The sequence below is a fragment of the Tupaia chinensis genome, unplaced genomic scaffold, assembly GCF_000334495.1.
Source record: "Tupaia chinensis unplaced genomic scaffold, TupChi_1.0 Scaffold139733_1, whole genome shotgun sequence".
Lineage (NCBI taxonomy): Eukaryota > Metazoa > Chordata > Mammalia > Scandentia > Tupaiidae > Tupaia > Tupaia belangeri.
In genome coordinates this window covers 1519449-1533114 of record NW_006199613.1, presented here as the reverse complement: position 1 = coordinate 1533114, position 13666 = coordinate 1519449, and the positions used below count along the sequence as shown (strand labels likewise).

Below are 13666 nucleotides of genomic sequence, written 5' to 3'. Positions count from 1 at the left end.
GCCTGCTTCCTGCTCTCTGACGCAGCACGCACCCGAGGAGCAGGGTCACTGCTGTGGTGCTGGAAGTGCCGTATGTCTGTGGTCTAAGAGCCCAGCAGAAGGGCGTGCGATGTCTGAGTAACCGTGGTGGAAGAAAGCAGTCATTAGCTCTGTGATAAAAAAAGGAATCCAATCCTTCTGAGAGAGAGGTAGAGGGAGGAGGAGGGGCTGGAACACCCAGCCCAGAGAGCTGCTTTTCTAACTACAGAAACGAGAGAGAGCTTCTCTGTTCCTACATGGTACACTGCTGCTCGGTGTTGCGGGAGGGAAACAACAGGTGTCAGGTTAGGTGTGCACAGACCCAGCTGCAGTGGTGCAGGCAGTGGGATGCCACTGCCCACCACGAGGCCTGGGGTCAGCCCTGGACCCACCGCAGACCGGGCATGACAGGGCACATCTGTGATCCCGGCAAACGAGGAGGCCGAGCCAGGAGGCTCAGGGCATGGGGGCACCTCTCTTCCCAGGCCAGCAGTGGCATGGAGGTCAAGACGGCCGGACCCCACAGGGCCGACAACGGTCTCAGCCCCTGACTCAGCAGCTCGAGAAAGGTGCTGGCTGCGTGTGTGCGTCTCCCAGAGCCCAAGAGGAGCAGAAGATGGAGACGGGGTTGTAGCGTGACCACCCCCGTGGGGTGCTCCCCCGCCAGAGTACGTGTACCCTCTAGCAAATCATTCTCTATTTCTCGCCATCTCTCTCATTAAGGAAAAAAAGTTTGAAAACGGGATTTGACCGTGGTCCTAAGTCGCCCCTGCCACATACCAGGAATGACTGAGACTTCCCTCACGAAGTCCAGCCGGAGCCCGGAGGGAAAGCCAGGCGTTCCTCGGGCGAGTAGCGGTTGCCGGCCCCGAGTGCCGAAACCAGATCCCGGCCCTGAGCCCGGCCTCCACGGCGTCTGCCAGGGACAGCACCCTGCACTTGCTCAGGTATAGAGGTGGCTGAAAGAGACAGGAACACGTCACAGAAACGGAGCCCAGGTCCCCGCAGGGGAGGGGCGGGGCAGCGTCTGGCTCCTCTCCTCTCTCTCTCTCCTCTCTCGCCTCCCACCAACTTTCACCTGCTTCTCTCTGCACATCCGCTCAGCTCTCCAGCTCCCCTCAGCCACCGTCCCTCTCACGGCCCATGCACTGGGGCAGCCCCACAGGAGCCCCACACCCTTCCTCTCAGCCCTGCCTGTCCTGAGCAGCATCTCAGCCCCTGGTCAGTTGCTCCGTTTGTGGATGTGCCACCCTCGGCCAGGTGCCTGTCCCACCGGCTGACCGGGAGGAGGGTGTGCAGTACACCCGTGGCCTCCTGCACCATCTCACGGCTGAGGGGCTTTGGCTGGGACGAGTCCCCAGAGGAAGGAGCAAGAGTGGGGACCAGGAACCCGCTGCTCGCTGTAGACTGGAACTGGCCAGTCCTCCTAGGCGGCCACCCAACAGCCAGTTCTTGGGGAGTGGCCCTGATGGAGCCTGCTACAGAGGGAAAAGGGGCACCCCACATGCATGTCAGGTGAGAATCACGCTCCAAAGCCCTGCGAGACCTGCCCAAACCACCCAAGCACTTCCCAGCCAAGGCCAACCGCCGGTGCTGCCACTGGCCTGCAGCGTGACCCCGACCATGGCGGGCTGGTGCAGGCCTTGCCAAGTGACAGTAAATACTTGTACATTGAATTGCATGACTGCAGCTTGGTGCTATTCCCGCAGCTCACCGCACACCGGCATGGAGGAGAATACCAGTGAGCCTCTCGATGGGGCCTTTGAAACAAAATCGGGTTTAAGCGGAACTGGCATCGCCCTGGCTCTGACCTTCCTGCAGTAGGAAGCCGGTGTCCGGAGAACTGAAAGGCCTGCCAGCTGCCTGGGTGACCTGTTCTAGAACCCTGACCTGATTCACGCTGGACGGTTGGGTGTCCCTGAGAAGGAATGGTCAGGAGATAGTCACGCCAGAGCCATTTATTTTACGGGGTATGAAGTTGCTTTGATTCTGCAGGTTTCAAAAATAAAATATTGGGACCAGCAGTTAGCGTAATGGTTATGTCGCTGGACTCCCATGTAATCAACCATGGTTTAAGTCCCGGACCCGGCGGCTTAAACTCATGCTGGGCACATGTATGTGCGTGCGTGCCCAAGATGCCGAGAGGAGAATGGAGGAGAAGGGATTGAGGCATAGCCATCCCCCCGGGGGTGATTTCTCGCTTTCTGTCTGTCTCTCTCTGCCTGTCTGGCGAGTGCACACACCCTAGAGCAAAAACTTCTCCAAAATAAATAAATAAATAAGGAAATTTGTGCTACCACAGAAACCGTCTCTTAGGCCAGACCCACACTTTGGTGAGAGCCATTAGCTAATGAAATCCAGAAACTGGCTGCTCGGCTCCTGCCCTCAGTCAGGCTGTGGGTTACAGAGGGAGGCCGTTGGTGTACTTTACATAACTTTATTATTTCCCATACCTCTTCCCTCTGAATATACTCACCCCACACCCCCACACCCCAACACACTGAGCAAAGAAAATATTTGTACCACACAGAATCAGAGGAGTGTCGATGGACTGGAAATTTCGAAAAGGGTGTTGATATTCTCGACCTTGAGCAACTGTCTCTAAAGGCGACTCCAATCCGCCGTCCGTCGAGTGGGGAGAACACGCCAGCACCTCCTACTTTCAGGGCTGCTTGCCAGGGGCACGTAGCATAATGTGTCTGGAAAAGGCTTTAGAACGTGCACTGGAAGGAACTCTCACTAAATCATCTCACCATTCAGTTTTTCCAGCAAAACATTGTAGCGCCCCCGGCCGCCCAGCTGCCTCATGTTCTGCTGATAGGACGCAAGTTTTGGTGAAGAAATAAAAAGAAATGCCCAGGAAAGCCAGCCTCCTCTGGAGCCCCTGAGCCTGGCCGCAGTCTGTACTCCGGAGAGGTGTGCTTCCTTGCACACGGGCTGTCACTCTGGTGAGAAACCCAGACCAGGGAGTCTGAAACCAGCCCAGGCACACTGAATGTAGCTGCTGTTAACGCTTTGCTTTCTGCCCGCCTTGGATGTCCTTAGCCTCTGCCGGGAAGAATGTTCAGATGCTGTTACAATTTTTTTATTGTAAAATAAAATGACAAAGGCTTTCCTATCCCAAACCTGCCTGCTCCTCCTTCTCCCTCTTCCAGACCATGAGATGGGTCCTTCCACCCCAGCCCTGCCGCAGCAGGCCCGGTGGGGCTCAGAGCCATCCCAGCTTGGGACGTGAGCTCACGGGCCAAGTCGGCCTCACCATGCCATCCGTGCACCCCAGCTCAACAGCTGCAGCCGCCACGGCCCAACTCAGACGCAGTCCAGGGGTGGCTTGGCCCCAGGCAGAAGCAGGAGCTGCTCGGTGCCCTTCTCAGAGCACGCTTAAGTCTCATCCAGGTGGGTGGCTCCCACAGAATACAGAGCTGACAATGGCGTTGGGCACAGATGCCCACACTGCCGACTGCCCTGTGCGAGTCCAGCATCACTAGGCCCTCCCAGGCGCCGTGTGGTGCTGCCTGCTCTGTCTCCGGCTCCCGCCAGCCGGACAGGAGAGCATAGTCCAAACTAGGCTGAGCGGCCATGGAAACGTGGCCCTGCACATGGGCCAGGCCACTGCTCCCCTTGGGAAGCACCAGGAGCAGTGTGCCGGCAGCCAGCCTGGAGACGGGCTGGTCATGGCGCAGGGGCCACGTGGACTGTGTTCAGACCAAAGAGCTAAGAGCCGGACCGTGAGTATGATGTCTCCTTGAGGCTCAGAGAGGGGTGAGGAGCCTGTTCCCTGTAGTGAGAGCAGGTGAGCCGGCTAGAATGCTTCTGAGATGTCCCTGGGCTCTGAGTCCCAACCCTGGGCTTGTAGGGAGCCGCTGAGACCGGGCAGCTGGACAGCAACCAGGGCCGCTGCTCGCTGGGCCCAAAACACTGAGGATCTTCCGAGTACTTACCGGCGCCTACAGACAGAGGGGCGCGGTTTTGCCGCCCCTGCTGTGTGAACAGGGCTAACACCCCCAGTGAGGCTCGCCATGGGCCAGGAACTGAGGGGGGTCCCTGCTCCTCCATGTTCTCTCCCCCTGGGCCCTGACTGCTCCCGGCCCTCAGAGTGCACGGCAGTCGAGTAGAAGGAATTGGTGGAGGGTACTTTGGTCCCTGCGGAGGGAGGCAGTCGCAGCTGAGGGAACTGGGGAGAGCTCTCAGAATAGGAGAGCAAGCTCGCCCCAAGCTGCCCGGGTGGCTCCTCTGCACCACGGTCTGCATCCCGCTCACGCCTGCATCCTGGCCCCGCCTGGGAAGGCTCGTGGAAGCCATGGAAACCCAGCGAGGGCAGCAGTGGTGCTAGGGGACCGGTGGGTGCTGTGGACTTATGGACCCTCCCAGGGGCCATGTGAACCCCAGGTCCCAGCGCTCAGTGCTTGGGGGTGGCAGGGCTTTAGGCGACAATAGGTCAGGCGACCTCATAGGTGAGCTCGATGGCTTTGAGAAAGAGGCTCTGGGGAGACTCCCACCCCTCCCACCATCTGTGAATCGGGCAGCCCTCACAGGGCCTCACCAAATCTGCCCAAGCTGCGATCTAGACTTGTCTGAGCGGAACTGGAGAAACAGGATCCTCTCTGCGCTATGCAGCCCGGTCTGTGTAGCCATAAAGCGGCCCACCAGATCAGCACAGGGGCTCTGCTCTGGGCCGCTCACGGCGATGGCTCACCCGCTTCGTGTTCCAGGACCAACGTGTGCATGTGCACGGCTTAGCTCCGGTGGAGACGACCTCACCAGAATGAATTTCATCAGCAGAGCTTCACTGCCAGCTGGCTGCCTGGTCACTGCACGGCCACCTGTGCTTTCCCCGGGCACGGGTGGGCACCCCCACAACTTAAGAGCAGAGCGCCTCTTCCCCTCGCGCCTGCCCCAAAGCAGCTCCTCCGCCTTGGGGGCTAAGGCCTGTGGAGACCTTCTGGCCTGGGACAGCCTCTGTCTCCCATGACACACAAACTCAGGAAAACTCAGGCTACCGCCCAGATGCCCATGGAACTCAGTTGGAAGCAGCCAGGCTTGGGCCCAGGGCCTGCCAGTAGGCGGCGCACTGCGGCCTTGTCCCTGCCTAGCCCACCAGTTGGGAGTCCTGGGGACAGAACCAGAAGCTGGTGGCGTGCTCCTGGGGAGTGCATGTTCTAGGTCAAGGTTGTTTTGATGTTTTAGATATTTAATTTTACTTATTTATTATTTTTCAATTTGCTACAAGACACAGGTGCTCACCAGAGAGAGACAGAGAAAGAAAGAGAGGGAAAAACTGAGAAAGCAAGCTGCCCGGTCCAGGACCCAAGCCAGTGTCGACTGTGTGGGACTCCAGTGCCTTAACCACCATGCCACCCTCTGGCCCTCGTTTGTTTTTTAAGCGCCTGAGGTCACATGCACCTGCCAGAGACAGGAAGGAGAAAAGCGTGTCCAGTGGAGCGTGGTCACACCGAGTCTGCACGCCTCCATTTCTCCATCCCATTGTGATGTGGGCACATACTCACACATGCCCAGGGCGGGATCCGAACCATGGTCAGCCTGGGGAATCTGGCTCCCTTAACCACAAGACTAAGAGACTGACCCATTTCTGGGTCGAGCGTTTGGCACGTCGAGAGTGGGCTAGTGGTTAGTGTACCGGGTCCCATAGGAACCACACTGCGTGGGCTTGACACCAACAGATTGGAAACCCCAGGCACGTGGGCGTGTGAGCCCGAATTCTGACAGATGGAGACGGCGTGACCCCACCCCACTGGGGTGCTCCGTCCCGCTCTGTGAGTGCTTGCACCCTCAGGCAGTGAGGGAGGAGCCTGGCAGTCCCCAGGCTGGGAATAGAGAGGGCACCCTGTCTCCTGGCTGCTTCCTGCACCCGGGGGCTTCGGGAATGAAGCCTTTCCTTCCTTCCCCTTCACAGTTAGTCCCCAAAGATGGCAGGTCCCAAACGAGCCCTCTGCACCAGAGCAACCGACTGCCATGGGAGAGCGAGGCAGCTCCCCAACAGTCCCGAGGCCACGGCCCCCTCGCTGGCTTGGCCACCCTGGTCACGCACACGCGCACACTCCTGTGCTCTTGGTGTCTGATGTGAACCCCGAACCTCCTCAGAGGGCTCAGCCTCACAGAGCATCGAAGCAGCCACTGCACCATCTGCCCCCACCCCTCCTCTTCGGGACGGTCCTGGTGAGCGGAACCTGGAACACGGCCAGGCCAGGCCTGCCTGTGTGGTTCTGTCCCAGGGTCGTTAACCTTGCACCTAACTGCAGCGGTCCCAGAGGCACTGCCAGGGACCATGTGGGACCCAATCACCTTAACCTCTACCTCAGCTGTTGGCCCTAAAGTATTTTTTAAAAGAATTCTTTTTATTTAACTTTATTTATTTATTTATTTTCATTTGACCAGAAGCTGGTGGCGTGCTCCTGGGGAGTGCATGTTCTAGGTCAAGGTTGTTTTGATGTTTTAGATATTTAATTTTACTTATTTATTATTTTTCAATTTGCTACAAGACACAGGTGCTCACCAGAGAGAGACAGAGAAAGAAAGAGAGGGAAAAACTGAGAAAGCAAGCTGCCCGGTCCAGGACCCAAGCCAGTGTCGACTGTGTGGGACTCCAGTGCCTTAACCACCATGCCACCCTCTGGCCCTCGTTTGTTTTTTAAGCGCCTGAGGTCACATGCACCTGCCAGAGACAGGAAGGAGAAAAGCGTGTCCAGTGGAGCGTGGTCACACCGAGTCTGCACGCCTCCATTTCTCCATCCCATTGTGATGTGGGCACATACTCACACATGCCCAGGGCGGGATCCGAACCATGGTCAGCCTGGGGAATCTGGCTCCCTTAACCACAAGACTAAGAGACTGACCCATTTCTGGGTCGAGCGTTTGGCACGTCGAGAGTGGGCTAGTGGTTAGTGTACCGGGTCCCATAGGAACCACACTGCGTGGGCTTGACACCAACAGATTGGAAACCCCAGGCACGTGGGCGTGTGAGCCCGAATTCTGACAGATGGAGACGGCGTGACCCCACCCCACTGGGGTGCTCCGTCCCGCTCTGTGAGTGCTTGCACCCTCAGGCAGTGAGGGAGGAGCCTGGCAGTCCCCAGGCTGGGAATAGAGAGGGCACCCTGTCTCCTGGCTGCTTCCTGCACCCGGGGGCTTCGGGAATGAAGCCTTTCCTTCCTTCCCCTTCACAGTTAGTCCCCAAAGATGGCAGGTCCCAAACGAGCCCTCTGCACCAGAGCAACCGACTGCCATGGGAGAGCGAGGCAGCTCCCCAACAGTCCCGAGGCCACGGCCCCCTCGCTGGCTTGGCCACCCTGGTCACGCACACGCGCACACTCCTGTGCTCTTGGTGTCTGATGTGAACCCCGAACCTCCTCAGAGGGCTCAGCCTCACAGAGCATCGAAGCAGCCACTGCACCATCTGCCCCCACCCCTCCTCTTCGGGACGGTCCTGGTGAGCGGAACCTGGAACACGGCCAGGCCAGGCCTGCCTGTGTGGTTCTGTCCCAGGGTCGTTAACCTTGCACCTAACTGCAGCGGTCCCAGAGGCACTGCCAGGGCCGCGGCTCTCCCCTGTCCCTCCTGGGTGAGCCAGGCTTTCTGAGCACAGCACCCATCAGTGCAGGGACACCAAGCAGGAGGCCCCGAGGGAGAGCAGGATGCAGAGTGAGGGACATCACGGCCTGGCTGTCAGGCTGCACACTGCCACAGCCCTTCCCGTTCCAGAAAGCCAGCCCTGAAAACCGAAGCCCGCCTCTGGGAATATCTTGGTGAAGAAGGCTGGCTCTGGCCTGGGCCCTCCGGTTCCACCCCTCAGCTCTCTGTCCCAGAGATCTCCACCCGATTAGTGAGGCCACCGTGTCCCCGGGGGGAGCAAAGTGTCCACGGCTAGCCTAGAATCAGCGAGCGTCACACAGTGGATTTCAGAGCTTCGCCGCCAGGGAGACCCGGGAGCCCGAGACTAAGGATAGGGATGAGTACGGGGCCTTCAGTGCAGCCCCAGGGCATCGGAGCGACGTCCTTCATGAAGAAGCCCACAGCACACAGGCCACTCTCGTCCACCCACTCGTGCCAATGAGTGCACCTTGTGTGCCCGTCTTCATGGCTGGGTTTGGGCGTTCCTAGGCCACACAGAGCTCTACGGAGCCGTCCACACCGCAGGCCGGTGCAGCTGTGCGGGGCGCCATCCACCTGTGTTAGCGAGTTAGCCTAGTTGACAGCCTGCTCACTGGCGCTTTTTACTGGTCGCACTTGCATGTGAAATAAGGCTTCTGTCTTCCAGGAGCTTCCCAGCCCTGCCACCTGCTCGCCTACTTCCTGTCTCTCTCTCCATCCTGGAAGGAAAACATGGCCAGCGCTCAATGCTCTCGGACTGCGGCCACGTGACCAACAGGATTTGAACGACAGAATCCCAGGCTCTGAGCTGCAAGGGGCTTTAGCAAGACCATCCTCCAGCTCCCCACAGCCATGACTTCAAGCGCTTGGTCATGCCTCTGTAAGATGGGGCCGAGGGCATCTCTCTGGCCAGGGCTGTGAAGGCGGTGAGAAGCCATCTGTCAAGGCTGGGCTGGGTCTCAGAGACTGGCGGCGGGGAGTTGGGGTCGAGGTGGGTTTGGGTGGTGGTGAGGGCCGGGAAGAGCCCCGGGAATGTCTATGAGCCCCTGACTGGCCTGTGCTCAGACCCCGAGGCTTGTGTCCGGAGCTCCAACTGGCCCCGCCAATGACTGCATCTCTGCCTTGTTCTAGAAGGTGGCACAGGGACATCAGCCCTAGAGCACCTGATTGAACTGCTGGGGGGGGCAGTTCAGATTTGCACACCTCCCTCGTTCCCACATGGCGGGTCAGGCACTGGCTTGCACACTCACACGCACAGACGCCTGTCACTCATTCCATAAGTGGCCTGTCCTGATTGTCCTGTCTCTTCTTGGATCACTGGAGAAGGGAGAAGGGAGCCTGGATTCCTGGAGGTTTCTCAGAGGACGGAGCAGCCCCAGGAGCCTCGGGCAGGGGGCTCCCTTCCCACACACTGTGTAGAAAGTGCTCGTTCCACACGCCCTGCAACGGCACCCCGCGGGCACAGAGTCTGGGGCACCCACCTTCCCTGTCCAGGCAGCCACTATCCCATGGGGCCATTCAAGCTGGAACTTAAAGAATTAGGAGCCCACTGATGCCACAGCAGCCATGCATCTTCCCAAGGGAAGGTCCTGGTTCACACCCAGCCCTCCCTGTACAGGCTAAGCACACACGTGTCAGGATTCTGCTTGCCCCAGGGGGTCTGTAGCAGGGAGACCTCTTAAGGTCTCTCCTGGCCCTCTCAGGGGAAGATAAAACTTCAAAAGTTTAAAGACAGGGCCAGCAGGTGGCACGGTGGCTAGAGAGCTGGACTCCCACGTGGCTGATGGCAGTTTGAGTCCCATACCCAGAGGCTATCACCAGGAGTGTGTGTGCATGCCCAAAATCCTGAGAGGAGACTAGAGGACAAGGGATTGCAGTGTGGCCATCCCTTGGGGTGATTTCTCACTTTCTTCTTCTCTCCTCTCTCTAGTGAGAGAGCCCTAGTGCAACAACCTAAAAATAATAAAATATAATAAACCGTTAAAGAATGAAAATGGAGGGACGAGCAGATGGGTGCATGTGCCCGATAGCAAGAAACACTAAAAAAGAGAAAGAATTAAAATGAAATAAAGTTTGAAATGCAGTCCCTCGGCCGTTCCACTCCATGTCAACTCTCAGTAGCCACGACGGGGCCACGGGTGCCACTTTAGACAGCGCAGTCAGGACACTCCTGCCTTATGGCGGGTGGGGCCCAGGCCACATGGCAAGCATGCACGTGTCAGGACAGCGGCCAGTGGTGAGATCGGCGGCGGGGCTAGGCCGCCAGGGGTGGCCGGCGGCACCGCTCTAGACCGCACGGTGTCCTCCCCAGATTCGTGCCGTCGTGACCCTAAAATACAGGGCACGCAGTTGAGTAAAACCGAAGGACTTTATCCGGCCGTGTGACTGCGGCCCCACGGCACAGGCCCGAGGAGCCAGGACAACGTGCGTCCCGGGTCGGCCACGCTTCAGGCTTGAGGGTTTACAGGGCAGAAGGCAGGCGGAGAGTGGAGGTACAGAGGTGGTCGCCGAGGGTTCAGGCGGGCGTAGGCAAGGTGACAGGACGCCTGGGAAAGGACAGCGTGGGCTGTAGGGAAGCCGTTCCCAGAAGCTGGAGGAAAGGGAAGCACGTTGCTTGCCAGCTCTAGAGCTGCCTGTCCAGGGCGGGGGTGTTTTCTTGCTATAGTGTTACTGGACGGCATCTGGGCTCACTGGGGAGACACAGAGAGGGAGAGAGGAGGCAGTCACCCCTGGTGAGTTTGTGCCAGGAGGGAAGAGCTGACCCGCCCTGAGGGTCTGCGGGGCCGGGCACTGTCTGGGTGCCTCAACCTCGCTTCCTTAATCCTCTCGGCAGCTTCTACTTGGGGACACCACTGTGTGACTCAATTCAGGAAGGAGGACCTGGCAGCAAGGCCCTGCCCGTCCTCTCAGGGAAGAACGGTGGCACTCAGTGGGAACCAGCGGTCACTCTGGGGAGTTACCCAAGAGCGAGGTTGGGAGGACACTGACCCGAAAGCCATGCGGGGAGCTGGGCGGGAGCTGCCGGGGGACTCCAGGCCCTGGTGCTAGTCGGGAGCCAAGCAAGGGGATGTGTGGGGTCCGTCCACTAGGACCCCTCCTTTGGGATCAGCCACACCCCACTGGGAGCTGGTCTCGGGCTGCAGTCCCAGGCTCCACCACCTCCCCTAGCTGGGCAGAGACGGAGTGGGGGCCACGCCAGGACATCGCCTTGTCTTTCGTATTTGAGATTTTAGCCATAAGCCGTGTGTGCTCAGGAGACAGAGAGAAAGAGCAATGGGAACTCATTCCCGGGGTATGGCCATGCCATTGAGCAGCTCGTGGTGGTGAGCGGGGCAAAGACCCCGATGTGCGCATCTGCCCTTGCGCACGGTGTAAATACTCTCGCTGTGGCCACCCTTATATCCTATTTCCAAATACAGGCACAATCGATGGCAGTAACTTCAAGAGCAGGTAATAGCAAACACAGCGAAATGATTAGAAAGCGATGACTCCTGAAACCAGCAGTTAGCACAATGGCTACATCGCTGGGCTTCCCCTGTATGTAGGTGACTACGGTTCGAGTCCCAGACCCGGTGGCTTAAACTCAAGCCGGCACGTGTGTGTGCGTGCCCAAGATCCCAAGAGGAGGATGGAGGAGAAGGGATGTATGCATGGCCTTCCCCCCGGGGAGTGATCTCTCTTGTCTCTCTGTCTCTGTCATTCTGGTGAGCGAACGTGCTCTACAGCAAACATCTCTCCACAAGAAAAATGTGACGAATCCTGAATGCTGTGTTAGTTTCAGACATGGTGGAACTAGAGGTCGGTAGAGTTGAAAATGGCTGCGTTTCATCACCGACCCACGAACTCCCGGAGTCATGCCACTGGGCTCAAGGCGCACGTGGCCGGGCTTTGATCCGCTCCTCCTCGCCTGGGGTGTTTGTGGGTCAGGAACTCAGCCACTTCCCCTGCCGGGCATGTGTTCCCTGGGGAACATTCTATTCCGTTTCATTCTGGACCTGCCCACTGAGCACTGACAGGCCATAGCCAGGGCCCGCTGTGGGGTGACTGTGGGCCCTTGCTGTGACACCATGACACCGCCATTCCTGTCCCGCCCAGCCACGCCCAGACCACACACTCTCACGCCTCCCTCTACCGAGGGGCCTGCCCTCACCCTCCTCCTGGCTCCGACCTCTCCTGTGATGGCAGGCTGGCTCTGGCCCTGAGGGTCATATCGCCAGCTGGGTCCCTCTCTGCTCCAGGGCTGGCAGCCTCCCGCTCTCTGACCCCTCCAGGCCGAAGGGTCATTTTGGTTTTTCGGGGTTCCCTGTGCCCCGCCGCACATATGGGACAGGCCAGCCTAGGCCTCCTGGATGCTCTAAGAGGCTTCACCTCTTAGAGCAGGACCCCAGGCAGGGGCAGAGGCTCGGACCACCGACCTGTACACCTTAACTGAATGCCTGCTCAAGCAACCCTGCAGAAATCGCGCCCGCTCTCCCTGCCCCTGGGCTGTCCTCACCCGCCCCTCTCTCCCGGTTAGCATGGCCCCGCTGACACCACCTGGCCTTACCCCTTTGTCCTGGGGCTCATCTAGCCCTACCTCAATCCCAAATGCCCAGGAGGGCTCTGGCTAGAAGCTTCTAGACCATGAGAAGCTCCCGGTAGCAGCAGAGGAGACCCAGGTGTCCACCAGGGCGCTGCACAGGCAGCAGTGAGGGAGCAAGGACAGCAGGAGATTCAGAACAGAAAGCAGGGTCTTTGGAAGGACAGCACGGGGCACAGCATCTAAACCCTGACGCGGCGAGGCCCGGCCTCAGGAGAGCGAGGCCAACTTCTTGCCAGGCTGCCTGGTCTTCAGTCCTTGTAACTTGGCATCTTTTAAGGCGTTCAGGAATTTATCTGCAGGAAAGAAAACAAGCCGGCTGTCATCTGAGCGACGGGGCCGTCCCAACACGTTCCGTCTGCTCCCGGGCAGCAGCGTGCCCCTGCAGGACCTGAAACCCATCTGTGATCACAGGCGGGACGGCATGGCACGGACACCTACACGTGAACTGCACCGAACCGCGCCGCATGACGGAGCCGGGACAAGCACGGCGTGTCCTCGACGTGGCTCTCCTGTGCCCCGGGCCAGCCTACATTAGACGGGGTTGATGGTCGGGACGGTCCCGCGGTCACCTGGACCTGGACACGTAGGGTAGATCGTGCACCTTCCCCTGCGGCAGGGCCAGGGGAGCCTGTCCCACAGGACGGTGGCCTTCCCAGGCCCGCTGCGCTCCTTCGGAATCAAGAGCCATCCTCAGCCAGCACAGCTAAGCGGGAAGACAAGGTCCCCGGCCCAGACCCCTGGTTTGCTGGGCACAGGTCGGACAGCACAGGCCAGGGCCCTGGTAAAGGGCTGGCAGCGCCAGGGCCGCAGGGTCAGGAAGACTGCCGGCCAGTGTGGAGTGGCCGGTGCCAAAGTCTTGGGCCTCGGTGGTCCCAAGTCTCCCGCCACCCCCACAGACACGCCAGCACGACACCTCCTTCCCCTCCCCCAGACGGACCCAGGGGAAGATGGAACAGGACAGCTGAGGCCTCTAGAGATGGGGCGTCCACGTGAGTGTGGCCGAGGTGCAGGGGTGCGGGCCCCCACGCAGGAAGAGTACGTTCAGGGTGGGGGTGGCTCAGATTGGACGGGACTGGGGGAACAAGGAGCTCAGAAAGCTCAGGTCTGTGCTGGGGGGTCGGTGGAAGCCAGGCTGCGGGGAGCCGGGCCTGGGCACGCACGGTGGACCCGGATTCCCAGGGCAGCCGCTGAGACCAGGGCCATGGCCGGCAGGGTGGGTGCCGGGCAGGCGGCGGGGCGGCAGCTCACGCACAGCGCTGGGAGTCGAAGCCGTCCCCCGTGATGGTGAGCAGCTCCAGCTCCTTAATCCGGATCTCCAGCTCGCACAGCTCCTCGGGGTGCGAGGCCCCGGCGAGCCCGGGGGGCGCGGGGCTGGGGGCCAGCGGGGAGGCGGCGGCCTCGGGCCCGGGCGGCGAGTAGAAGAAGCGCCGGGGCTCGTAGGGGATGGCGGCCAGGCCG

General features: G+C 59.7%; 1 protein-coding gene across 1 annotated transcript in view; it reads right to left on the bottom strand.

Moving 5' to 3' along the window:
- Window positions 1-9887: 9887 nt before the first annotated feature.
- CUNH11orf91 (chromosome unknown C11orf91 homolog) overlaps window positions 9888-13666 on the bottom strand; it is a 6783-nt gene continuing 3004 nt past the window's right edge. Inside the window, exons 4-6 of the mRNA XM_027765768.1 lie at window positions 13461-13664; window positions 12203-12501; window positions 9888-10316 (exon numbers count right to left, since the gene is read on the bottom strand). Coding sequence (XP_027621569.1) covers window positions 12416-12501; window positions 13461-13664 — 290 coding nt within the window. The 3' untranslated portion in view covers window positions 9888-10316; window positions 12203-12415. The remainder of the gene's footprint in view (window positions 10317-12202; window positions 12502-13460; window positions 13665-13666) is intronic.